Source organism: Ceratotherium simum, chromosome 21, assembly GCF_057802395.1.
Source record: "Ceratotherium simum simum isolate JZ-2026a chromosome 21, ASM5780239v1, whole genome shotgun sequence".
Taxonomy (NCBI): Eukaryota; Metazoa; Chordata; class Mammalia; order Perissodactyla; family Rhinocerotidae; genus Ceratotherium; species Ceratotherium simum.
Window position 1 is genome coordinate 25187076 of NC_141920.1, and position 25329 is coordinate 25212404.

At 36.7% G+C, this 25329-nt stretch overlaps 1 protein-coding gene across 8 annotated transcripts in view; it reads right to left on the minus strand.

The window, feature by feature from the left end:
• Positions 1-25329, minus strand: part of ITCH (itchy E3 ubiquitin protein ligase) — a 124961-nt gene that overhangs the window by 24928 nt on the left and 74704 nt on the right. For all 8 annotated transcript variants that reach the window (XR_015555602.1, XM_087445370.1, XM_087445371.1 and 5 more), the window contains 8 exons: positions 23702-23859; positions 22263-22452; positions 20922-21017; positions 19438-19612; positions 15300-15369; positions 10015-10099; positions 5968-6096; positions 68-140 (listed from right to left, as the gene is read on the minus strand). Coding sequence is in view for 7 of the 8 variants with exons in the window: in XM_087445370.1 (XP_087301496.1) it covers positions 68-140; positions 5968-6096; positions 10015-10099; positions 15300-15369; positions 19438-19612; positions 20922-21017; positions 22263-22452; positions 23702-23859 (976 nt within the window). In the remaining variant the exon portion in view is untranslated. The remainder of the gene's footprint in view (positions 1-67; positions 141-5967; positions 6097-10014; positions 10100-15299; positions 15370-19437; positions 19613-20921; positions 21018-22262; positions 22453-23701; positions 23860-25329) is intronic.

A 25329-nucleotide genomic window follows, 5' to 3' on the forward strand; every position in this document is an offset into this window, starting at 1 on the left:
ACAATCACTGACTGTGTAATATAAGCAACATAACCAGGGAGTACAGAAATATAGTCCTGCTACTAACCTGACACCAGAACCGGAAATACTGAACCTTTGCCTTGAAGTCTCGTACATAGGCTATCTGGGGTCCGTTGTCTCTACGGAAGAATGTTAATATGACATATATAGTTGCATGTAAGATAAAATATTGAAGGAAAGCAAAATACCACACCTCCTCAGTACTTAGCAGTCAAATGCAAAAATACCCTAGTACAGCAGACTCCTTAATGTCACCTTTTTTATTTTTTAAGTAAAAGACAGAAATAAAATTTGATCTTTTTAGAGTCACTATTGTGTGATTTTCTGTTATATACAACCAAATCAATCTAACAGGGTTAGGTAAAGGAGGTTTATTCTGAGAATGCTGTCTATCCTCAAATCCGTTCTCTCGTTTTGTCCTTAAATCAGACTTGATATTTACCTGGGCAGACAGCTACCTAGAATAAAGACATTTCCCAGTGTGGCTATGTGACTTAAATATGGCTAATGAGCTATAAGTAGAAGTACTGTGTAGGACTTCCAGGAAGGCTCTTTTAAAGAGAGCTAACTGAAAAGAGATTTTTTTTCTCTTTCCAATTTGCTCTTCCTCCGTATTCCAGCCTGGAGTATGACTATGATAGCTGAAGTTTCAGCAGTTATCACAAACTATGAGGTGACTTTGAGGATAGAGACCATGGTCTGGGATGGTAGAACAGAAAGAAAGAAGTCTAGATCACTGATGACACCATAGGGCTTCCAAGCTAGCCCTGGACTTCATACCACTGGATTATTTGCTTTTTCCTCTGTCCTCTGGAGAGGGAGAGAGGGAGAGAGGGAGAGAGGGAGAGGGGAGAGAGGGAGAGAGGGAGAGAGGGAGAGAGGGAGAGAGGGAGAGAGGGAGAGAGGGAGAGAGGGAGAGAGGGAGAGAGAGAGAGAGAGAGAGAGAGAGAGAGAGAGAGAGAGAGAGTGTGTGTGTGTGTGTGTGTGTGTGTGTGTGGAAGATCAGCCCTGTGCTAACATCTGCCAATCCTCCTCTTTTTTTGCTGAGGAAGATGGGCCCTGGGCTAACATCTCTGCCCATCTTCCTCCACTTTATATGGGACACTGCCACAGCATGGCTTGCCAAGCAGTGCATCGGTGCGCGCCCGGGATCCGAACCGGCGAACCCCGGGCCACCGCAGCGAAGCGCACGCACTTAACCACTTGCGCCACCGGGCCGGCCCCCTGGACTATTTTTAATTTCATTTTTTAAATGTGCAATGTAGAAATATAATTGATTTTGTATAATGATTTTGTACCTGGCAACACTGTTAAATTCACTTACTAGTTCTAGTAGTTTTTTCTAAATTCCTATATTTTCTCTATATACAACTATGTTATCTGTGTGAAAAAAAAGACAGTTTTTTTTTGTGTGTGAGGAAGATCAGCCCTGTGCTAACATCTGCCAATCCTCCTCTTTTTTTGCTGAGGAAGATGGGCCCTGGGCTAACATCTCTGCCCATCTTCCTCCAGTTTATATGGGACGCCGCCACAGCGTGGCTTGCCAAGAGGTGCATCAGTGCGCGCCCAGGATCCGAACCGGCGAACCCCAGGCTGCCTCAGGGGAGCACACCCACTTAACCACTTGCGCCACCGGGCTGGCCCCAAAAAAGACAGTTTTATTTCTTCCTTTCCAATCTATATACCTTTTTACTTCTTTCTCTTATCTCATAGGACTACTAATACAATGTTGAATGGAAGCAGTGACAGATATCCTTGCCTTGTTCTTTTTTTTTTTTCGCTGGGAAAGATTCAGGCTGAGGTAACATCTGTTGCCAATCTTCCTCTCTTTTTTTTTTTCCCTCCCCAAAGCCCCAGTACATAGTTGTATATTCTAGTTGTAAGTCCTTCTAGTTCTTCTATATGAGTTGCTGCCACAGTATGGCAGCTGATAGATGAGTGGTGTGGTTCTGCACCTGGGAAGGGTACCTGGGCCGCCGAAGTGAAGCGCACCGAATGTTAACCGCTAGGCCATCAGGGCTGGCTCACCCTCGTCTTATTCTTGATCTCCTCTTTTTTGCTGAGGAAGACTGGCCCTGGGCTAACATCCGTGCCCATCTTTCTCTACTTTTTTTATATGGAACGCTGCCACAGCATGGCTTGACAAGCGGTGTGTCGGTCTGTGCCTGGGATCTGAACCTGCGAACCCTGGGCCGGCAAAGCAGAGCATGCACACTTAACCGCTACGCCACCAGGCCAGCCCCCACTGGACTATTTTTAAATGATGGAGAGAAATATACTTGTCTTATATAAACTACTATTTTTTGTGTGTGTGTGTTAGGAAAATTGGCCCTGAGCTAACATCTGTTGCCAATCCTCCTCTTTTTGCTTGAGGAAGATTGTCGATGAGCTAACATCTGTGCCAGTCTTCCTCTACTTTATATATGGGATGCTGCCACAGCATGGCTTGATGAGCGGTGCATAGGTGTGGTCTGCACCGGGATCTGAACCTGTGAACCCCAGGCTGCTGAAATGGAGCGAGCGAACTTAACCACTATGCCACTGGGCCGGCCCCTATAAACCACTACTGTTTTGGAGTTTTCTGTTATATGCACCCAAACTTAAATATAACAAAAATGAATGATACAACAGTATCTATTTATAATTCATTTTCATATCTAAATCATTTCTAATTTCATTAATACCTAACTGGCCTGAATTCCTAGTTTCTGCTTTAAACATGAAAGCTTTTAATATGCAGAGAGTATAAAATTAAAAAGTAATGAGAAGCCAGCATTGCCCTGTTATCAAAGCCAGCTAAAGACACTACAAGAAAAGAAAATTACAGATCAATATCTCGTATGAACACTGATACAAGAATCCTTAACAAAATACTAGCAAATTGAATTCAGCAGTATATTAAAAGTATTGATATTTTAATCTTTTTGATGAAGTGGCATTTATTCTTGGAATGCAAGGATGGTTCAACACATGAAAAATCCATATAACACACTACACATTAATAACAAAGGGAAAAAAACCACACGATCATCTCAACTGATGCAAAAAAAAAAACAGACAAAATTCAACATTCTTTTATGATTAAAAACACTCAACAAACTAGGACTAGAAGGAAACTACCTCAATATAATAAAGGCCATATATGAAAATTCCATAGCTCACATCATATTCAATGGTCAAAGAACGAAAGCTTTCCCTCTAAGATGAGGAGCAAGGCAAGGATGCCTGCTTTCACCACTTCCATTCAACATAGTATTGGAAGATCTTGCCAGAGTAGTTAGGCAAGAAAAAGAAATAAAAGGCACCCAAATTGGAAAGGAAGAAGTAAAAATTATCTCTTTTTGACGATGGTATGATCTTATATATAGAACCTAAAGATTCCAGACAAAAAAACTGTTAGAATAAGTAAATTCAGCAAAGTGGGATACAAAACAAGAAGCAAAAATCAGTTGCATTTCTATACAATAACAAGCAACAATCTGAAAAGGAAATTAAGAAAACAATTCCATTTACAAATAGCATCAAAAACAATGAAAAAAGAATTAGGAATTTTAACCAACGGGATAGACTTGCACACTGAAAACTACAAAACACTGCTGAGAGAAATTAAAGACAAATAAATGTATAAATGTAAAGACAGCCTCTGTTCATGGATTAGAAAACTTAATAGTATTAAAACGCCAATACTAACCAAAACAAAATACACATTCAAATGCAATCCCTATCAAACTCCCAATGACTTTTTTTGCAGATATAGAAAAATCCATCCTAAAATTCATATGGAATCTCAAGGGACCCTGAAAAGCCAAGGCAATCTTGAAAGAGAAGAACAAAGTTGGTGGGTTCTTATTTCCTGATTTCAAAATTTAGTAAAAGCAACAGTAATCAAAACAGTGTGGTACTGGAATAAAGACAAACATATAGAACAATGAAATAGAAAGCCCAGAAATAAACTCGCACATATATGGTCAAATGATTATTCAACAAGGGTGCCAAGACCATCCAATGGGGAAAGGACAGTCTTTTCAACAAATGGTGCTGGGAAAACTGGGTATCCACTTGGAAAAGAATGAAGTTGGACACTTACCTAATACCATTTACAAAAATTAACTAAAAATAGATCCATCACCTAAATGTAAGAATTAAAGCTATAAAACTCTAAAGCAACACACAGAATGGGAGAAAATATTTTCAGATGACATATCTAATAAAGGATTAATATCCAGGATATATAAAGAAATTCTAAATCTCAACAACAAAAAAACCAAATAACCCAATTCAAAAATGGGCAAAGGACTTGAATAGACAGCTCTTCAAATACAAATGCTCAATAAGCACATGAAAAGATGCTCAACATCATGAATCATTAGAGAAATACAAATAAAAACCACAATGAGATGTCACTTCATACCCATTAGGATGGCATTATTAAAAAAAAAAAAGCAACAACTGTTGTGTGGATGTGGAAAAACTAGAAACCATGTGCATTGCTGGTGGGAATGTAACATGGTATACCCATTGTGGCAAACAGCATGGCAGTGCCTCAAAAAAAAACCAGAATTTGGGGCCGGCCCAGCAATGCAAGTGGTTAAGTGCGCACGTTCCGCTGCGGTGGCCCAGGGTTCGCCTATTCGGATCCCAGGCGTGCACTGATGCACCACTTGTCAAGCCATGCTGTGGCGGCGTCCCATATAAAGTGGAGGAAGATGGGCATGAATGTTGGCCCACGGCCAGTCTTCCTCAGCAAAAAGAGGAGGACTGGCAGATGTTAGCTCAGGGCCGATCTTCCTCACAAAAAAAAACCAGAAGAACCCCATAGAATTACCATTTGATCCAGCAATTCCACTTCTGAGTACACACACAAAAGAACTGAAAGCAAGGACTTGAACCGATATTTATATACTTATGTTCACAGCAGCATTATTCACAAGAGCCAAAAGGTGAAACGACCCAAATGTCCATGAACAGATGTATAAACAAAATGTGGTATATACATACAATGGAATATTATGAAGTCTTAAAAAGGAATGAAATTCTGATACAAGCTACAACATGGATGAATCTTGGAGACATGATGCCAAGTGAAATAAGCCAGTCACAAAGGATAAATATTATATGATTCTACTTACATGAGTAGTCAAATTCGTAGAGACAGAAAATAGAACAGTAGTTATCAGGGGCTGGGAGGAGAAGGGGGATTGGAGAATTATTGTTTAACGGGTACAGAGTTTCAATATGGGATGGTAAAAAAAGTTCTGGAGATGGATGGTGGTTACAGCTGCAAAACAGTATGAATGTACTTAATGCCACTGAACTGTAGAATGGTTAAAATGATAAACTTTGTTAGGTACATTTTACCACTATAAAAAAAAAAACCTAAAAAAAAATTAAGCAAATCAACAAAACACAAAGTTACTTTTCAAAACAGAAAAGAAAAACAAAAGTAATGGGAGCTTTTACGTTAAAAAGTAATGGAAATGAAAGAAAGCAGGTATTAGAAATCAAAGATTAATTAGTGGGCAGTACTGCACTGATAATTTCTATAAAATATTTATGAACAGAGACCTATGGGCAAGCCAACTCAAGAAATAATAAGAACTGGGGGGCCAGCCCTGTGGCATAGTGTTTAAGTTAGGTGTGCTCCACTTCGGCAGCCCAGGGTTCATAGGTTTGGATCCAAGGCGTGGACCTACACCACTGATCAGCCATGCTGTGGCGGCAACCCACATACAAAATAGAGGAAGACTGGCACAGATTAGCTCAGGGCTAATCTTCCTCAAGCAAAAAAATAGGAGGATTGGCAACAGATGTTAGCTCAGGGTGAATCTTCCTCACCAAAAAAAAAAAAAGAAATAATAAGAATTGCACTCTTTGCTAATTCAAATCTTTACAGCAAAATCTCAGGAATCAGGTTTACTTTTAATTTACAATATTTAGAAAACTTACAGGGCAGATTTTCCAGTGCGGGGATCTATATAGGTGGTTGTTCTTCTATTGTGGTCCACAAAATATGGAATTCCATCCACTGTGAATCTCATTTCCCAGCCTTCAGGTAAGGGCTTTTCATTTAGTTGACTATGAAACATAAGAAAAAAATATAAACAAATAAGAATATGTTAAAGAGTTGCTTGTTTGCCAAGTATAGAAACTAAAAGTACTCATAAATGCAGAAATCTTCTAGAAAACCATTTAGTCCAGTATTTCCAGTTGTTTACTAGACCTCTCTATCTAGATATCCTACAAGCATGTCAACAGGTCCATCAAACACCATTCAGTGTTCTCCCATCTAGCTGGCCTATATTCCCCATCTACCTAATAACCCACCTAAACATCTCATGGTAACCAAGTTCTGCCCATTCTGCCTTAGAAGTCTTCATGTTCTTCACTGTTTTCAATCACCAGCACCATCCTTACTCTGGCTTTATTCATTTCTCTTCTAAACTTTCACAAGAGCCCCCTAACTGGTTTTCCTGCCTCTAGTCTCTCTCTGGTCCTAAATTCTGTTATTTCATATCACTGACAGAGTACTAACCAATTGACCCAATTGGTTCTCTCCTTAAAGTAATGATAACATTGTTCACCACTACCAATGATAAGATCTAAACTCCTCCACCTGGCACTCACTCTGCCTCTATACTCCACCCTCAATGTTCCCTTTCAGAATTATCTCTGCACTCTACCTCCAACTCCCTTCCATTAACCCTATGATTTCACAGTATATGGCTACTCACCGTTTCCCTAAACAAGACATGATCTACCACACCTCCAAGTGAAGCCTTTCCCCTTATCTAGAATCTGTATGATTCCTCTGTTAAGGTAACTCAAATGTTCTTTATGAAATATTCATAGTCACTTCTTTAATACATATCTTTAGACCTTGCTTAATCTCTCTAAACTTCAGTTTCTTTGTCCATAAAATGGAGATAACAATGTCTATGTAATAAGACTATATGAGGAATAAATGAGATAATGCAAGTAAAAAGCTTAGCACATAGTAAGCCCTCAAATTCTAACTATTCTTATTCCTCCTACTTATATTGATCATTTTCTTCAGGTCTCTCAAAGTACTTCCTTCATACTGCTAGCACAGCATTTACCAAGTATTTTAGCTCCTGTGTCATTTCAAAATATTACACTAGAATGAGTAGGTAACTATTGAACACTTTCTTTGCAATTTTTATTTGTGTATTTTGCCACGACAGCCAGTCTTTTTAGCTGGTTAGGTATAAGTGTTCCAAGTTTTATCTGTATTTGCCAGTTCATTTTCTCTATTCTACAGGTTCAATTTTCTCATCTGGTGAGTTTGGAGAGAGAGAGAGAGAGAGAAAGAAGGAAGAAAGGGAGGGTTTGGAGGCATTTAAGTTCTTCACTGTTTTAGAGAGCCAAGATTGCTGACAGGAGTGTCATTTTCCTCAAGTGTACTTCAGAAAAACAAAAGGCTGACAACCATTGCCTAAAACAGTATTTGTAAACTATGTCAAAAGGTTAAGAACATTTAGCTATACTCACAGAACTGAATACAGATGTCGGATAAAATACACTACCAAAAATTTTTAAAACATAACACTTCTCATTTGTTGTAATTATATTCACAAGACAGGCTCACTAACAAGTTGTTTTCTTGAAAACAAAACCAACTGGATAGAACTGGGTCATCTGTATTACTTATTAAAATGATTCTAACAACTCTGAAACTTTAAAGGTCACAGGGGAACAAAAAAAAGTAGTAAATTACAGAAAGATGACATGGTCTATTCTATCCTTAGAGACAGAATTTTGAAGAGGCATTAGAAATATTACTTTTGAAATTCTTAACTCTTCCTTTTTGGGAAACTGAATATATTTAAGTTAAATACCATAACTCCATAAAAAATGTGATTTGTTGGTATCCAGAAATAGATTTTAAATTTAAAGTATATCTTTAGAACAGAGGTTCTTAAAACTCTGAGCCATGAAATATGTGAAGAATTAATCATACCTAAAGAGAAGTCTGGCCTTTGCTCTCAGCTACTGGGAGGTGATTTCTAGGCCTCTAGAATGTCCTGCCCATCAGGAGTATCTCTGCTTGCGAGCTTTGAACGCTGAACAGTCAACAATGTGATTTATGATGGACGCTTTGGGACCTGCTATATCAGTTCCGACTTCTGGAGTAACTGGAAACTAAAGGTATTAGCCCGAACTCTAGTGAAGGGCTGGAGGCTAAAGGTTAGCCACGCAGGCAATACATGATGGAGCCCCAATAAAAACTCTGGATATCAGAGACTCAAGTGAGATTCCTTGGTTGGCAATACTCCATGCATACTGTTCCACATCAATTCTGGGTGTTTGGAACCCTCTTAGATGCTGACATATGCATCTCTTCCTTCTGTTGGTTCTAATTTGTATCCTTTCCCAGTTATAAAAGTGACTGTGAATATAACAGGCTTCAGTGAGTTCTAGTCTCTCTGATGAGTTATCAAACCTGTAAGTGGTTGTGGGGACCTCCGAATTTGTAGCCAGTTGGTCTGAAGTAAGAGTAGCGGGACCTCTCAGCTTGTGGCTGATGTGTGAAGTGAGGGCAATCTTGTGGGGAGTGTGCTCTCTGACTCTATAGCTTGCCACATTCCTTGCAGAATGGAACCCTCTGGCAGTCTGACAAATGCATAGTATTACATATTGTTATGGGCTGAATTACGACTCCTACAAATTCATATGTTTTTTCAAGTCCTAGCCCTCAGTACCTCAGAACGTGATCTTATACGGTCATTATGGATATAATTAGATAAGGTGAGATCATGAGGACAGAGGGCCATTAATCCAATATGACTGGTGTCCTTATAAAAAGGGGAAATTTGGACACTGAGACACGTACACAGGAAGAATGCCATGTGAAGACTGGAGTTATGCTGTCACAAGCCAAGGAACTACCAGAGGCTAGGAGAGAGGCCTAGAACAGATCCTTCCCTAGTGCCTTCAGAGGGAGCACAGCCCTGACAACATCTTGATATCAGACTTCCAGTCTCCTGAACTATGAGACAAATTTCTGTTGTTTTAAGCTACTCAATTTGTGGTACTTTGTTAAGGCACTCCTAGCAAACTGATACACACACTATTACATAATGTTACAAAGAAAAACAATCATATATACATAGTTATCAAAATGTTAAAAAGACAACTGATAATAACGTGTCTTTTTATTAACATATTAACTAGCAAGTTCTTATAATGTGTGTAAACAATATTGTGAGACATCCACAACAACTACAGAATGATATAAAAAATCTGTGATTTCAGGGGCTGGCCCAGTGCCATAGTGGTTAAGTTTGCACACTCTGCTTCGGTGGTCCGGGGGTTCGTGGGTTCGAATCCCAGACATGGACCTACACACTGCTCATCAAGCCATGCTGTGGCGTCCCACATACAAAATGGAGGAAGAGTGGTACAGACGTTAGCTCAGGGACAATCTTCCTCAAACAAAAAGAGGAAGAGCAACAGATGTTAGCTCCAGGCCAATCTTCCTCACCAAAAGAAAAAAAAAAAAAAGTCTGTGATTTCTACTGGTGGCAAAGTTCCAGGCATTGCTAATTCTACTGTGATTGTAGCCTACAATGATAATGGAAGGAAACACTCAATTTCAGGTAGAGGTTAGTGAAACTGAATATGTACTTTTTCCTCCTAAGTCACATACTCCTTGAATTCTATCCAGTGATCCCAGGTTGCAAAACCCTGCTTTAGAATTACTAATCTGGTCTTACTAATAATAAATAGGTATTTTTGAATATGTAAGTGGATTCGCATATACCAATGAGGTTTTTTCCCCTATACTCTCAAGAAACCCATATCCATTATATGAAAGTAATAGTAACAATTTTTTCTCTTTCTAATATATGTGGGTGATTAATGTTTCAGGCCTTTGGGGAAGAACACGTAACTCTGATTTTTTTCATAACTGAGTCAGAAACAGGGTATAATCTTTAAGAGGTTATCTATACACTAGTAACTGAAAGTTCTTACCCTTGACTTCTGGGGTCTTCCCATTGTGTAATACGAGTGTTGTGGTTGACAAAATATACTCTACCATTGCTGTCCGTTCTCTTCTCTTAAAAAAAAAAAATTCAAAGCATTAGAATTGGCATAGTCTTCCTCAAACTAAAATAATATGATGAACTGAATTTGCCCATTTCTCACTGCACTGCAGATTTTTTAGTTTTTAAATCACAAATTTAAAAGTTTTAATTTATTCTTTCATTATTAAATTCACATATTTACTAAGGTTACAAAAACATCATTACAACCTAGAAGCTAAATAGACTTAATTCACAATGTCCTGCCCACAGGACCTTTCTGCTCAATCCAGATAAAAGCAGCAAGAATAATTAACTGTTTTAATTTTTCATACATGACTTCATTTTATCCTTAAGAGTCCCATGGGTAGGTGGTTTTAGTTTATCTTCAAGATAAGGAAACTCAGACAGGTTAAGTGATCTGCCCAAAATCTCAGAAAAAAGTAGCACTGACAGGATGGAAACTCAAGTCTCCATTCAGGGATTTTTTTCATACTATACTATCTCATTTCTAAAAATATAATGGGATATAACTTAATTATTTCTTTGTTGTACATTAGGCATTATTCTACTAGGGAAGACACTGTTTCAGAATATATCCTGTTCCTTAATATAATATACTCAGTTCCCAAATCCTAAATAACTACAGTAACTTTCTACACAAGGGGCTGGGCAGCAGGGCTCAGTTCTTTAATTTACTGCGTCGAAGCTGCTGCTTGTTTCCTCACCTGCCTCTTGCCTTAGGATTCTCCTTGTTTTCTTGTTTCCATTCTACAAAATTTCCCCTGCTTCCCTGAACTTTCTCATTAAGATTTAGAAGACATGTGGATATTATCTTCTCTCTTAATAAACAAATAGTTTAGAAATTTTTATATTAAGTTCTGTTGTTTTGAACTATTGACTTCTCTGCTCTATTACTAATTCTTCAAAAGATAAGTCTCTTCCTGTACCCGAATTTAATTTGGCCAAGATGTCTCAAAATGAATAATTGGAAATATTAAAGAATATAGAATAGATTCCAACTTTTTTAAAAGCATAAGTTTCTAAAAATGAGCAATTTTCAAAGAAAATTTTAAGACTAATTCCATATTGATAAAGTCAATTTTTACTTCCTATGGTTTGAAAAGTTGGTATCTATTTTTCAAATAACATTTATTTAGATCCTCTGGATCTTTCTTTAAGCAAGATATTGCAGGATGAGTCTTAGGCCAAATTATACAGCCTTGTGAAGTTAGTATTTGGTAACTTTTAACTATGTCTCCAGCACCGATTCCATGATTTCAAGTAGCAGTGATGATATGAGCGGTTAGAAGGGATATACTGGTGAGTATCATGAACCCACTCCTGACATCTCAGCTACTTTCTACATCAGCTGAGACTAAAAGGGGAAATAGAACTCCATGTGTGCATAATATACAGAAAAATGGGACTCTGCATCTTTGACATACTCTGAATATTAACACTGGCTTCGCTGGTCATGGCATCTTGAGTGTGGAAACATGTAACCAACTTCAAGGCTGTTTCTGAGACAATAAGAAGCACCAAGGGTGCCACAGCTGGCTACATGAGAACAAAGTAAGTTAATGTTCTTAGCAGTCACATTAAATTTAAATTTTTAAATATATTTGCAGAATCTATAAATTTCTTCTATCCAAATTATTTTTTAAAACTAACTTCTATAGGGGCCAGCCCGGTGGCAGAGCAGTTAAGTTCATGTGCACTGCTTCGGCAGCCCAGGGTTTCGCAGGTTCGGATCCCGGGTGCAGACCTACACAACGTTTATCAAGCCATGCTGTGGCAGGCATCCCACATAAAACAGAGGAAGATGGGCACGGATGTTAGTCCAGGGCCAATCTTCCTCAGCAAAAAGAGGAGGATTGGCAAAGATATTAGCTCAGGGCTAATCTTCCTCACACAAAAAATAAATAAATAAAAGGGGCCTGGTGGCGTTAGTGGTTAAGTTTGTGTGCTCCGCTTTGGCGGCCCGGGCTTCGCAGGTTCGAATCCTGGGCGCAGACCTACACACCACTCATCAAGCCATGCTGTGGCGGCATCCCATATACAAAAACAGGAAGATGGGCACAGATGTTTGCTCAGGGCTACTCTTCCTCAGCAAAAAGAGGAAGATTGGCAACAGCTTAGTTAACAGCCGATCTTCCTCACCAAAAAAATTAAATAAATAAAAAATAAATTTTTAACTGTATTTGCAGAATCTATAAATTTCTTATATCCAAATAATTTTTTAAAAGTAACTTCTATAGGGGCCAGCCTGGTGGCATAGTGGTTAAGTTCACACGCTCTGCCTTGGTGCCTCAGGGTTCATGGGTTCGGATCCCAGGCATGGACCTACCCACTATCAAGCCATGCTGTGGTAGCAACCCATATACAAAATAGAGGAAGACTGCTACAGATGTTAGCTCAGGGCCAGTCTTCCTCAAGCAAAAAGAGCAGGACTGGCAACAGATGACAGCTCAGGGCCAATCTTCCTCACCAAAAAAAAAAAAAAAAAAGTAACTTCTACAATCTAAAAATAATACCCTGAGTACATAGCTGAGCATATACTCATTTTTTATCTGCCATGTAAGTTCAGATTTCAGAGCCAGAGATTTTCTCTTTAAAATCTAACATGAGGCAAGATAAAGTTAATAGAAAACTTATTTTCTATGCATGTTCTAAGTATATTCTGCTGAGGCTGTCAAAAACAAAATTTCAAAGGTGGATGCACTTGTAAACTGAAAACTCATCTGCTTAATGAGAGGAAGTACTGTGACTGTAGAGCTGATTTCTTACTTCGTTGGAAAAATCACATGATAAACAATACTGAAATTACTGAACATCAAACCTGAATGCACATCAGAGCACTTCCTGACTTGATGAATAAAACAGTAAAAAACAGAAGCTTCTTGCTGTTCTCTGTATTCTTTCACAGCAACTCTGAAAATGAGTAAATATCTATATTTGATGAGTAAAACCAGCTATACAAAGCCCTATTAGACTATACTGTCGAACCAAAAGCATTCTTTGTTCTCTAGCCTCTATAGTTTGTATGTGTTAAGAATCCTTCACTGTCAGCTTGTAAGGTGGTAATGTCTAGCCCTATTAGATAAAAGTCTGAAAGGGTGAGGAAGTTGGATTTAAATATATATGGTGTCACAAAAATAATGCTGTCATTTTCAGAATCTAAACACAGGCTATAAACTGGGATTTTATTTCCTGCGTCATTCATGAGGGTATGTCAGGTGGGTCTCATCTATTACGGTACCAGTGTTGTCACTGGTTCCACAAATAAGGCATATGCCCCAAAGGCAAAGAGTCATACAGCAGTGTTCAGTTTGAGTAATAGGATGATCATGAACTCATTTAGGAAGGGAGGCACACCTCAACTTCAGGAGTGTGAAACCTAAAAATAAGCAGAATGTAAAATAAGCAAGGCAAGATTCTGATAACCTGAATAAGCTGGGATTGGGACTTCAGAGGCAGTATTTTAGGGAGGTGTTGCAAGCCAAAGTGAAAATGAGGAAGATCCTGATGATAAGGATAATGATAAATATAGAAGGCAAGGACCAGCTTGCAGGAAAAGCTTTTCGAATAAAGGCAACATACACTGCAATAAAGAAATAAAGCTGGGAAAACCATCCATGTCTGTGAATGCAATCTGACAGGTCTAGTTCAACATGCCTCTTAAGGGCAACATCCCCTCTTCCGAAGTACTTCATACCAACCATACATTATCCACCCAGGCTCTGATAGAGCCAAAAGACTCCTTACCAGACTGCTAGGCTTTGGTGAAGGCAGAAACTCACAACTTTCATATGCCCTCCTTTGGTTACAGGCTAGTAACAATAATAGTTATAAATATGACCTATTACATTTTTTACCTCTTTGACTCACAGGAGTGTTAAGGATAAACAATGTTAAGAGCAATGAGGTTTCTCAAAGGTAGGCTTACACAGCTAGTATCATTTATTGCCCAGATTCATGTGATCTTGATACATCAATTTGTTTCTCAACTCCTTAATAAAGTAATGCTAGAGCCTGGGGATCGATGCTTCCCAACAAGACTATCTAGAAATATCACTTTCGAATTTACCCCAATACGAAATATCTGCAGCTCCTGAAGATAAAACTTCAACTGGTTCTATAACTGGCTTTACTTTGCTGTTTTCCACTTTCTATATTCTCTTTGGCTTCCATACAAAACTATTTCTACATTGCCATGTTTATTCTGGAAACTTGCTACAGTGCTATGACTTATATAACGCTATAAAACAGAATTCGGAAAGGGTAGGCCTATCAATAACTAAGGTACCAAATGTACTCAATAACAGAGCATGCTCTTGTGCTCTGTGGTGTGGGGCACAAAGTCACCACCCTAACATGTTCCCCTTCCACTGTTCTTTCAGATAACATCAACCCAACCAAACTCTGAACTGTGTTTTGGAAGCACCAATGTGATCAAAATTTTTTTTTAAGTTTTTAATTTTAAAATAATTATTACTCACAGGATGTTGCAAAAATCGTTCAAATAACCTCACGTACCCTTTAACCAGTTTCCCCAATGATGACATCTTACATAGCTCTACTATAGTATCAAAATAAGGAGAGTGACACTGGTACATTACTCTTAACTATAGACTTTATTCAGTTTTCACCAATTTTTAAAGCTGAATTCATTTATGTGAATGTATAGTTCTACGCACTTTTATCCCATGTACAGATTTGTGTAATCACCACCATGGTCAAGATATAGAACGGTCCCACCACCACATAAGAACTACTTCTGTTACCTCTTGTATTTGCGCCCGTCTACCACTGGCTCTGTCTCCTGGCAACTATTAATCTGTTTTCCATCTCTATAGTTTTGTCATTTCAAGAATGTTATATAAATTGAATCATACAGTATATAATCTTTCGAGATTGACTTTTTCATTAAGCATAATGCCCCTTGAGGTCCATTCAGATTGTTGTGTGTATCAATAAATCATTTCTTTTTATTGCTGAGTAATATTTTTAAACTTTAGAAAAGTAAAATAATTCTGAATCCCAATAAAAATTTACTATGATAAAAGAGTCAACTTATAACTTTTGGGAAATTTAATGCCTATTTGGTAGTCTGAATGAAACCAACACACCCAAAAAGCTTCCAGATATTCACTCAAGCTAGGGCAGAGTATCATCCATAAATATCTGATTTTTAAAATGACCAAATTCAGTGAAAAAATTCACGTGACTTACCCCAACCAGGTGGCAGTGGACCAAGGGGATCAAATTCTTTATTTTGTGATGTAGCAAACAAATCTTGATTCTAAAAAGAACAACAACAATAAAATGGTGAAATAATGAACAACTTAAACAGATAACTTGAGAGCAAGCTTTGAGTTCTGATATGCCTTCCCTGGCCATGTGCAATATAACACACTCTTACAGAGTCCACATCTTAGAGAAGTGTCACACAGTCATGAATAAATGCCACTATACTCTGGTGGAGAAAAAAAAATCTCTGCAAACATTATTTAACATTTGTAACTATCTGAAATCCAAACATTACAAATACATAACCCCCAAATGACCATTTTTTCTTCTTTAGCTACAAATCAGTAAATTAGAGAAATATATAAACCCCCAAAAGTCATTTATAAATAATAGAACTCAGAGTCATCAGATGGCTGAGAAAAATCTTGTATTTCTGACTCAAAAAGAGAGGATCACATACAGAACATAGTATATACAAAGAATTATGGGAAGAGAGTTGGGGGAGCAGGAAGAACAGGTTGGCAAATGAGTAAAAGGAAAGAATTCCAGTTGGAAGGAGTTGACAAGCCTAGAACTGTACAGAAGACTTCTTAAATTTGTTTGCAATTATCACATTGGTGGAGAGAGAGGTTTGGCTAGATAAAATGAAAGCAGGAGTCAACCATTGGAAAAAGAGAAGCAAAAGTCATATTGACTCTGTGTAGGGTTAATGAGTAGGTTTTGGTTTAAATGTATAATAAAGTGGGGGACAATTTGTGGTTTCTCAGTAAGATTTAGTTAAGCCCTTTCTTTCTTTCTTTCTTCCTTTCTTCCTTCCTTTCCTTCCTTCCTTCCTTCCTTCCTTCCTTCCTTTCTTTCTTTCTTTATTTTTCCCCCAAAGCCCCAGTAGATAGTTGTATGTCATAGTTGTACATCCTTCTAGTTGCTGTATGTGGGACGCGGCCTCAGCATGGCCAGACAAGCGGTGCGTCTGTGCGCACCCGGGATCCGAACCCGGGCTGCCAGCAGCAGAGCGCGTGCACTTAACTGCTAAGCCACAGGGCCGGCCCAAGCCCTTTCTTCTTTAGTAAGATAAGGCAAATAAATAATAGACATGAACTGCTTTTTTTAAAAAAAATTATTAGTGAAAAAAAAAAACTAAAATAGGACTGTGCACCCCATATACCCAGCACAAAAATTCAACAATTATCAAGACTTTGCCACATTTATCTTTTTTTCCGTATTCTTTGCTGAAGAAAAATCAGTCATCATTTCACCCCTATGTACTTTAGTATGCGTTTCCAAAATTTGTGGACATTTTCTTATATAACCACATATCATTATCACACCTAGCAAAGAATCTATATTAATTTTATCATCTAATGCCCAATCTCTAATTAAATGCCTCTGATTGCTTATTTGTTCAAGTCAGAATCCAAACAAAGTCCTCACATTACATTTGGTTGAGTCTCAAGTCTCAATCTATAGCAGCTCCTCCCACCATCTTTTTGTTTTTTTTCCATGTCACTGACTTATTACAGAAATTGGGATAACCGACTGAAAGTTGTAAAGCATGAGAGATATTCCATTCCTAATTTAACAGCTCTTGGAAGACAGACCTGTCAAGAACTGGCCTTGCTTCTCCTGACAGACACAATTACAAAAAGGAGTAAGAGTAGGGAGGCCAGGGAGAAACACTATAAAAGCCTATCCCACTGGCTCTTCCTGGACAGATAAGCTGGGAATATGCACAATGAAGCCATGGGCCAGGAAGAGCCATTACACCGTGTTCCATAATCAGCCATATCCATTCTGAGGTTAAAAATGCTGGGTGTATGAGAGTCTACCACCCTGTAACCAGGATCAGAACAAAGGCCACTTCATATACTCAATAAACAGACTTTCTCAGCAACACTCCACCACTTTTTAAGTAGCTGGCATTAAGAATGTTCAATTCAGGGGCCGGCCCGTGGCTTAGCGGTTAAGTGCGCGCGCTCCGCTGCTGGCGGCCTGGGTTCGGATCCTGGGCACGCACGGACGCACCGCTTGTCCAGCCATGCTGAGGCCGTGTCCCACATACAGCAACTAGAAGGACGTGCAGCTATGACATATAACTATCTACTGGGGCTTTGGGGGAAAAAAATAAATAAATAAATAAATTAAAAAAAAAAAAAAAAGAATGTTCAATTCATTCAATTCAGTTCATATCGTTGGCTATGTTTAAAAGTAACTAAAATAGGCTAAGTTCTTTATGATCTAGAACCATTCTATAACAAGAGCAAAGAGTAAGAACTGCATAAAATTTGTCAGATTATTTCGGATAGGGGAAAAAAAAAAGAAAAGAACATGGACGATGAGGCAAAAGCTGCAAAGACTCTGAGTATCAAATTGGTCAAGTTTACAATGAAGCAATACACATTGTATGTGCTCCAGAAATTTGCTAAATCTGTCTTTAAAAAGATTAAGTACTGTAAAAGTAAGATAAAGGGCACATTTACATTTGTGGATATGAGGGAGAGAAAAGATGAAAAATAACATATCTATATACCTAGTATGTGCCAAACATATCAGGAACTTTATTTTACAGAACTCTCAAAAAAACCTTCTGAGGTAATTACATATATATATATATATATATATATATATATATATATATATATATAAAATAGATAAAGTAAATGAGTCTTGATGAGGTTAAGTAACTTATTCAAAGCCATATAGAGAAAGTAACTGTGGAATCAGGATTCGAACCCTGCTGTGTCTGACTCCAAAGCCCATGCTCTTTCCACTGGACACCCATGTGGAAACTAGCTTTAAAGAAGAAGGCAGGCAAGCTAGGCATTCAAACCTAGAAGAAATTTGGCCAGGCATACCAAAAGTGATTATAATTTAGAAAGAAAGGAAGATGTAAAACAGCATAGGGGGAAAAAAAAAAAAAAAGAAAAGGGTAAGGTAGGCGAGAGACAAAAATTAACTTCACCTCTGAAACCACTGGGAAGGGGAATATAGTGACATATGTCTACAGAAGGTTGCAGCAAAAATTGTTACATGAAAGAATTGTTACATGAAAGAAGTTATCTTAGTCATAACCAGGTAGTGACGGGAAGGCTGCTGATAAAGGTGAATTCGTCTACAGTAGTGAGTAAGAACTATTATGGTGATGAGATCCAAGAAATAGACAGGAATATGGAGAAAAAGCAAAAAGGTAATGCCTAGTGAGGACAGGAATTTACTCTGATGCATTCTAACAGGGATGATACCGATGGTGGTGGAGGGGAAGCAGTGGCAATAAAGAGGGTCAGCTTCTCTTGAACTCTTGGAGAGTTGGCTTTCTTCTGTTTAAGTTCTATATATTACTCAAACAAATCCCTCTTGTTTGGCACATAGAATCAAATTTCCCCAAGGACTATGTTCTTTTCCTCAGAGAAAAGATCTGTGATACTTTATGATTTGAAAGACTGTAAAATTCCTAGCACCAAAAATTGCATAACAAAACATTAATACGTTTTGGTGTGCTTATCACTGTTGCTGCACTAGTACTCTAAATGAAAATATGTAAAATTTAAGCCATTTCCAGAAAGGAAATTTTTTATACAAAAGATAATATAGTTTTGAAGTCAGAATAATATATTTAGCATAATCCTATAAGAAATCAAATTTCTTTAGTCTCCCAGAGCACCAAATAATGTATTAGGTAAACTTTACCTTTATATGTTACAAAGTGATTCAATTCTATCATCAATTCTATACAACCACTTAAGAGTCAGGTGCTCTTAGACCCAAAGTTTCAAATGTTCTGCTAAGTTAGGCAGTATTAAATTTAGAACTGTTTTAATTCTTTTCAAACTGTTTGGGTTTATTTTTACTATTCTTTTGTCCATGGATTTTATGTCTTAACTTTTTTTGTTCCCCCCCGACATTAATAAAATCAAAGGAGGTTGAATTTCAGGAAATTTCAAAGAAGAAAGAATAGATTACATACAAAGAATACTCGGGTCAAGTCTAAAAATAACATCTATCAACACCACAACTGGGTTGCCGTCCTACTTGTACCTTCTTTTTAGTGCTTTACATTTCATATATAGGAAAAGGTTAAAAACCAAATGCTCTTATTAAGTTTATAATGCAACAGGCTGCTCACCCCAAAAATGAATCTCTGGTTAAACTGCTGCATTGCTCCTTGAAGCTGACTACGTTGGAGCTGCCACTGTTCATAGTTCCGGACGGATTCCAATGTTGGCCTCTGCCACGTTGTTGTTCTCGTGAAATGGTCAACATAATAAATACGTCCCATGTTGTCAACCCGCCGTTCCCAGCTAAATCAGGACAAAAACAACCTAATTCAATAAATACTTGTGAAACAGATAAGAATTAAACAAGATTTCATGTTGGCCCTGGTGCAGGTTTGGTTAAGATTTTACCTTGAGAAACTACTTTTGATCTACCTGAAGTCTTTTATTTTATATATTTTAAATGGTCTATAAGTGAACTTAAGAGAAATATTTCTACAAATTCTTTCTTAAAAGTTCTTAAGATATATCAGTCAGGTTTTAAAACAAGGTATATTCAGTGAGTAAGTCTCAAACAGTCATTAAGAAAAAAGTTTTCATTTTCTTTCCCATGTTCTTTTGACTGTTGTAATCCTTCTAGGGACACAACTGTATATAGCTTTTCACAAATATCAAAAAGCACTTTTTCACAAGAATACAACTATCTTATTTATCATTTCAAATGGATGCATAATATTAAGTAAACATTGACACAATAACTTGGTGATTTCTACCTGGTTGATTGTTTAGGGTTCTTTCCAATATTCTGATATTATAAACAGTAAAATAATAAACACCTTTAATCTATCAAAACTTTTTTCCTTACTTTGCATTATTTCTTTAGGATAAATTTCCTGGAGAGGATTACTAAGAGTATGTGTATTGATGGTTACATATACTTCCTGTAAGAGTTGTAACTAATTTACACTACCACCAGCAATGTTATGTCAATTTCCTCCATAATCTCACCAATACTGGATACTATCTGCTAATTTAACAGGTAAAACAGTATCTTTTAGGTGTGTATTTAAGATTACTAGCAAAATTAAATATTTCCCCATGTTTGCTACTGACTTCCCTTGAATAAAAATATTTTTCTTCCAATTATTTTCTATAATGTAAATGTTAAATGCATAACATCATGTACTAATATATCCTTTATTTCCCCAACTATTTTGCAATGAATTCACTATTATATATTAAGGTTTTTAATATAATAGGGACTTTATCCTCATATATATGATATGGGCTATAATTCTTATTCAGTTAAATAATTACTCTTGAATAAACCAATCCTAAAACCCTGTGGTTTGAGCCAGGTAAAAGTTCAAAAAGGAAAACTTGAAAGTAGCAAGACCTAGGGAATCTTTAGGTCAGAAATGAGTGAAAATAAAAATAATTCATCATGCTCAATCAATTCTCTGACTCTTGCCAGTCTGCACCTACTACAAAATAGCGTGGATAGAAAAAAAGACTGTTGGAGAGAGGAAAAGTAGCAATGTAGGAAAGATTTTGTACAGATATAATCTATAGTTCTGAATAAATACTTCTTTTCTTCTTTAATTCAGACACTTACCCAGGAGGTAGAGGTTCTGGTCTATCCCACGTTGTTCTTTTTTCAATATGATCTACATAGTAAACTCGCCCATGCTGATCCACTCTCTGCTCCCAACTTAAACACAAAATTAAAAAGGCTAGTATGGTACTTGTATGAACAGCCTGGCCTTTTAATCCTGTCTTAGTCTTTTTCTCTTATATGACCATATTACAGAACTGAGGCAAATAAGCATATCAGTATATAAAGAAGATACCAAAAGAATTTAGGAATAAAGTCAAGAAATGTTATCCTGAGGGTGACACATAGTAGATGAGATTTCTTCTGCAGAAGTATCTGATTAGGAAATGCCTTGTATTTCTAAAGAGGCTTGAGGTCGGATGCACTCAGGAGACCAAGTCTGTCTCAATTAGATCAGGGTATATGCAGGACTTGAGTGAAAAAGAAAGATGTAATTAATGTTATAAAATCTGAAGAAAGACTGAGCTGCTAACTGAAGGGCAAAGGATTGTTTGGGTTCTAGAAAAACTAAAATCAAAGAATAAGACTTTATCAGATGTGTCTCTGCACGGTCCAACAAAGTCAATCTCACTATTCTAGTCTGCTAGATAGGTTTATACCCAAAGTAAAGAAGATAGGAATAAACCATCACAGCTTAGAAGTACCAATTACTTCTAAGAGTATCCAGTTTCTCTTTGCTAATCTCCTGCACAAACAACTTTCAATTCTGGCTTCTTATGTAGGCTTTCCAAAAGGAAAATGGCCTAACTACCCACACAAGTAATATGATCTGTTTAGCAATTAAAATTCTCATCATGAGAGTTTATTATCAGCCAGTCAATTAACTTTGATTAGCATTCTGAGCTCTGGATTAATCTGAATATCACAATGTATATACATATATAAATTACTGGAGTATTATTAATTTTAAAATAATCAGTAGAGATTAAAATGGGATTATGAGTACTACTTTTCTGAGTTTCCTAAATTATTATTATTTTGCTTTAAATGACTTTATGATGGAAAAATTTTTTTTATTTTAAAAAGTGATTCTTTTTCCCTTCAAAGAAAAAGCAATCTGAATTAGGTGACTATTTTATTCCTTGGACTTTGCTAACTTTCTATGGTTCAGAGTCCTTCAATAAAAAAATATATTCTTCCACTTTGCCCTGGAAATGAGGGGAGAAATTTCAAATGTGGTGAGCTTTTTTTGTTCAGTTTGACTCCAGACTCCCTCCCAAAATCAGTTACAATTGCTTGGAGACAGTCTTTTAAAGAATGGAGTTCAGTATTATTTTTCTTATTAATAAGTATATGCAGAAGCCTAAAGAAAATAAATGTTAACCCAAAACAGTTACTCACCCAGGTGGTAGGGGAGCTTGAGGTACAGGATTTAATGGCCTAGGGCCTGAGCCTCCAGATATAGTAAGAGGAATTATTAATCCAGACGTTGCTCCTTCAGGCGTATTTGAATTTGTATTTGTTGGCGGCAGAGAGCCTGTACTAGATCCATCACTTTCAGAAGTGGCAGATGGTGAACCATTGACAGATGCTATAAAAGATTTGGGGAAAATAGGAAAATCTTTTATTTTCATAAATCTAAATTCAGGATAGAATATTAACTTTAAAAAATAAAAAGAGAGATACAAAATTTAAGATGTGGATATGCAGATGAAAATGACAAATCAAATAAATAATGGGAACTAGTCAATGGTCCCACTTAACAGGCTTGTTCACAACTTTTTAAGTTCTGATTACCCCATGTTTCATTATTAATTATGAAGCACATCACATTCTGATTTCCTGATGCCACAAGAAATGAAAACTTTTAGAATAGGAAAGTTGGTATCCCTTGGTATTATAAGTTCACTTAGTAATTTTCTAGATCCTTAAGACTGCCTTTCCTATGAAATCCTGCAGATCAGAGACCAATTTTTGATGTTAATTATAAATATGGAAGATCTGACTGATAAGCAATAATATTCTTACAAATAGTTATTAAGTACATATTATGTCTTCAAGAAATACTTGTTGACAAAATAATTCCTGGAGGAAGTCTCCAATATTATGGCAAAGTAGTATACAATATTAAAGACTGGAAATATGTTGTTAACACAATTACCTACAGAAAACGAGAAGATGTATAATTAAACACAAAGTCATCTAATAAAATGATTTGTAGACAACCAATTTACTTTTCTGATATTTGGTTTAATTATTTTACACTCCCTGCTACACACTGGCACAGGAAAATAATAAAAGATTAAAGATTTATTTTGAGTAATCAGGAAAAATGAACATTCTGCCTGTAGATGTTCACATTTTTACTACATGAAACATATTCATTTGTTGTATAATTTTTGCTTTAAAATCTGAATATCATTTAGCATTGCTGGGTTATTTGCCATTTACGAATTGTCTTTTTAAAGGATATAATGAAAATAAACAACCAGATTCTTGACTCTATGACATGCTTATGTCCACACAGTTACAAAGCCTGCCAGAAAGTTGCAATCTTATCTGCACCGCCTATACTTTATATAATGCACATGTGACTTTCATTCTCAATAGAGCACTTGCCTTAATAACTTCACCTCTGGAGGAAAAACTTAGGGAAAAGCCACATCTTGGTTATCTATAGAAAGATCATTCTTGGCCAAAATCTGAAATGTAATAATACACCTAGAAAACCGACCTAACAGGTTCTCTTGACACTATCTGAGGGCCAATTCCCAAACAGAACATTATCTATAATCACAATACTGAGAGCTACAACCCTAGCATATGGCTGGAATACATACCTGGTCTACGTGGGGTAGGTGGAGGTGGTCGTGAAGGTCTTGGAGGCCTAGAAGGTTTAAAACCGCCATTTGAGAGTGATGGAGAATTATTCTCATTGACCCTCCTATTTTCAACAGACCCTACGTCCTCAGGGTCCTCTGATCCATTTGTGCTTGCTCTGGGTAAGAAGGGAGGAAAGGGAAGGGAAAAAGAATGTTCCTTGAATTTCACAAAAAAACAGTAGGGAGACCAAAACTTAAAGTTTTAGGAGCTTGAGAAAAGCTTTCTAATTTCATTTAACACCTTTCTTGTATCTTTCATCATCTTCCTTCTTCTACATCTTTCCTCTTAGTTCACAAATATAATTGAACCCCTCAACCTAAAACACTTCCTCAATCCTAACAGTTCCTCAAGCTGTTCTCTCATTCTCCTTTCCTTCATTATAAGTTTTTGTATTTATGCAATTAATGTAGTTAGTGTATTTTAATTTTTAAAAGGTTTTCAAAGTGAAAAGTAACTTCTAATTATAAAATAAAAATTACCCTCAATCCTACATTCTGGAGATTATTACCATTAAGATATAGAAGTATGTCTTGCCAGTCTTTCTTCATTGGCTATGACTGTGATCATACAATGTATATATGATTACACGATGTTTCAGATCCTGGTGAGTTTTTGTTTCTGTGTTTTGTTATTCCTTATATACTGGGCTTTTCCTCCAAATTATTCAAAAACATTTCTAATGACTGTAGAATACCCTATCATATGGACATACCATAATTTAATCATTTTCTTTTTGTTGGTTGATTGGGTTTTTTTTCGGCACTTTCTATTTCCTTCAGACAGACAGCCAGAATAGAATAGCTGGGACAAAGTATGCAAATATTTTGAAGACAGAAATATTGATTGCTAAGTTTTTTAAAAAATATTTTAAAGGTAATAATTGATCTTTTCTCCCATCAGCTGGATATGAAAATGCCCATTTCACTGTCAAGTATTTAAATATTTTTAAATCTTTGCCAATTTGGTAAATAAAAAGGTTAATGTTCAACAAGATTTCATTTATAGGCCATCTGAGTTTCTTCTTCCATGAACTGTATATGTATTTTATACATTTTTCTATTATAAGAGAGTATTTTCCTTATTATTTGTAAGAGCTTTTTATAATCTGAGGATACTAATTTATCATTTTTCATATTGGTTAAATATCTGTCATTTGCTTTTATTTCTATATTTTTAAACATACAAGAGTTTTATATTTCTGTATAATTAAATTTATTCACAAATAAGTTAATTATTCATATTTTCTTCTAAAGGTTTCATAGTTTCATTTTTTTTGCAATCAATTTTAAAATCAACCTGGAATCTACTCTGATTTTGGGATGAGCTGAAGCTCTAACCTGATTTTTCATTGTCCACACAGCCAGTCTTGCCTGGCTTGATTAGTCTAAGACCTCACTCTTTTCTGCAGTATTTGACAGTGTTAAAAACCCCATCTTTTAAAAACATTTTTCTCTTTAACTTCTGTGACACTGCTTTTCTAATCTTGTACTTCCACTTCTAACCATCCTTTCTTTGGTTTGTCCTCTTCCTCTCATTTACTAAATTGTAGGTCCCTGTGGTTCTGTTCTTGTCTTCCTTTTCCTTC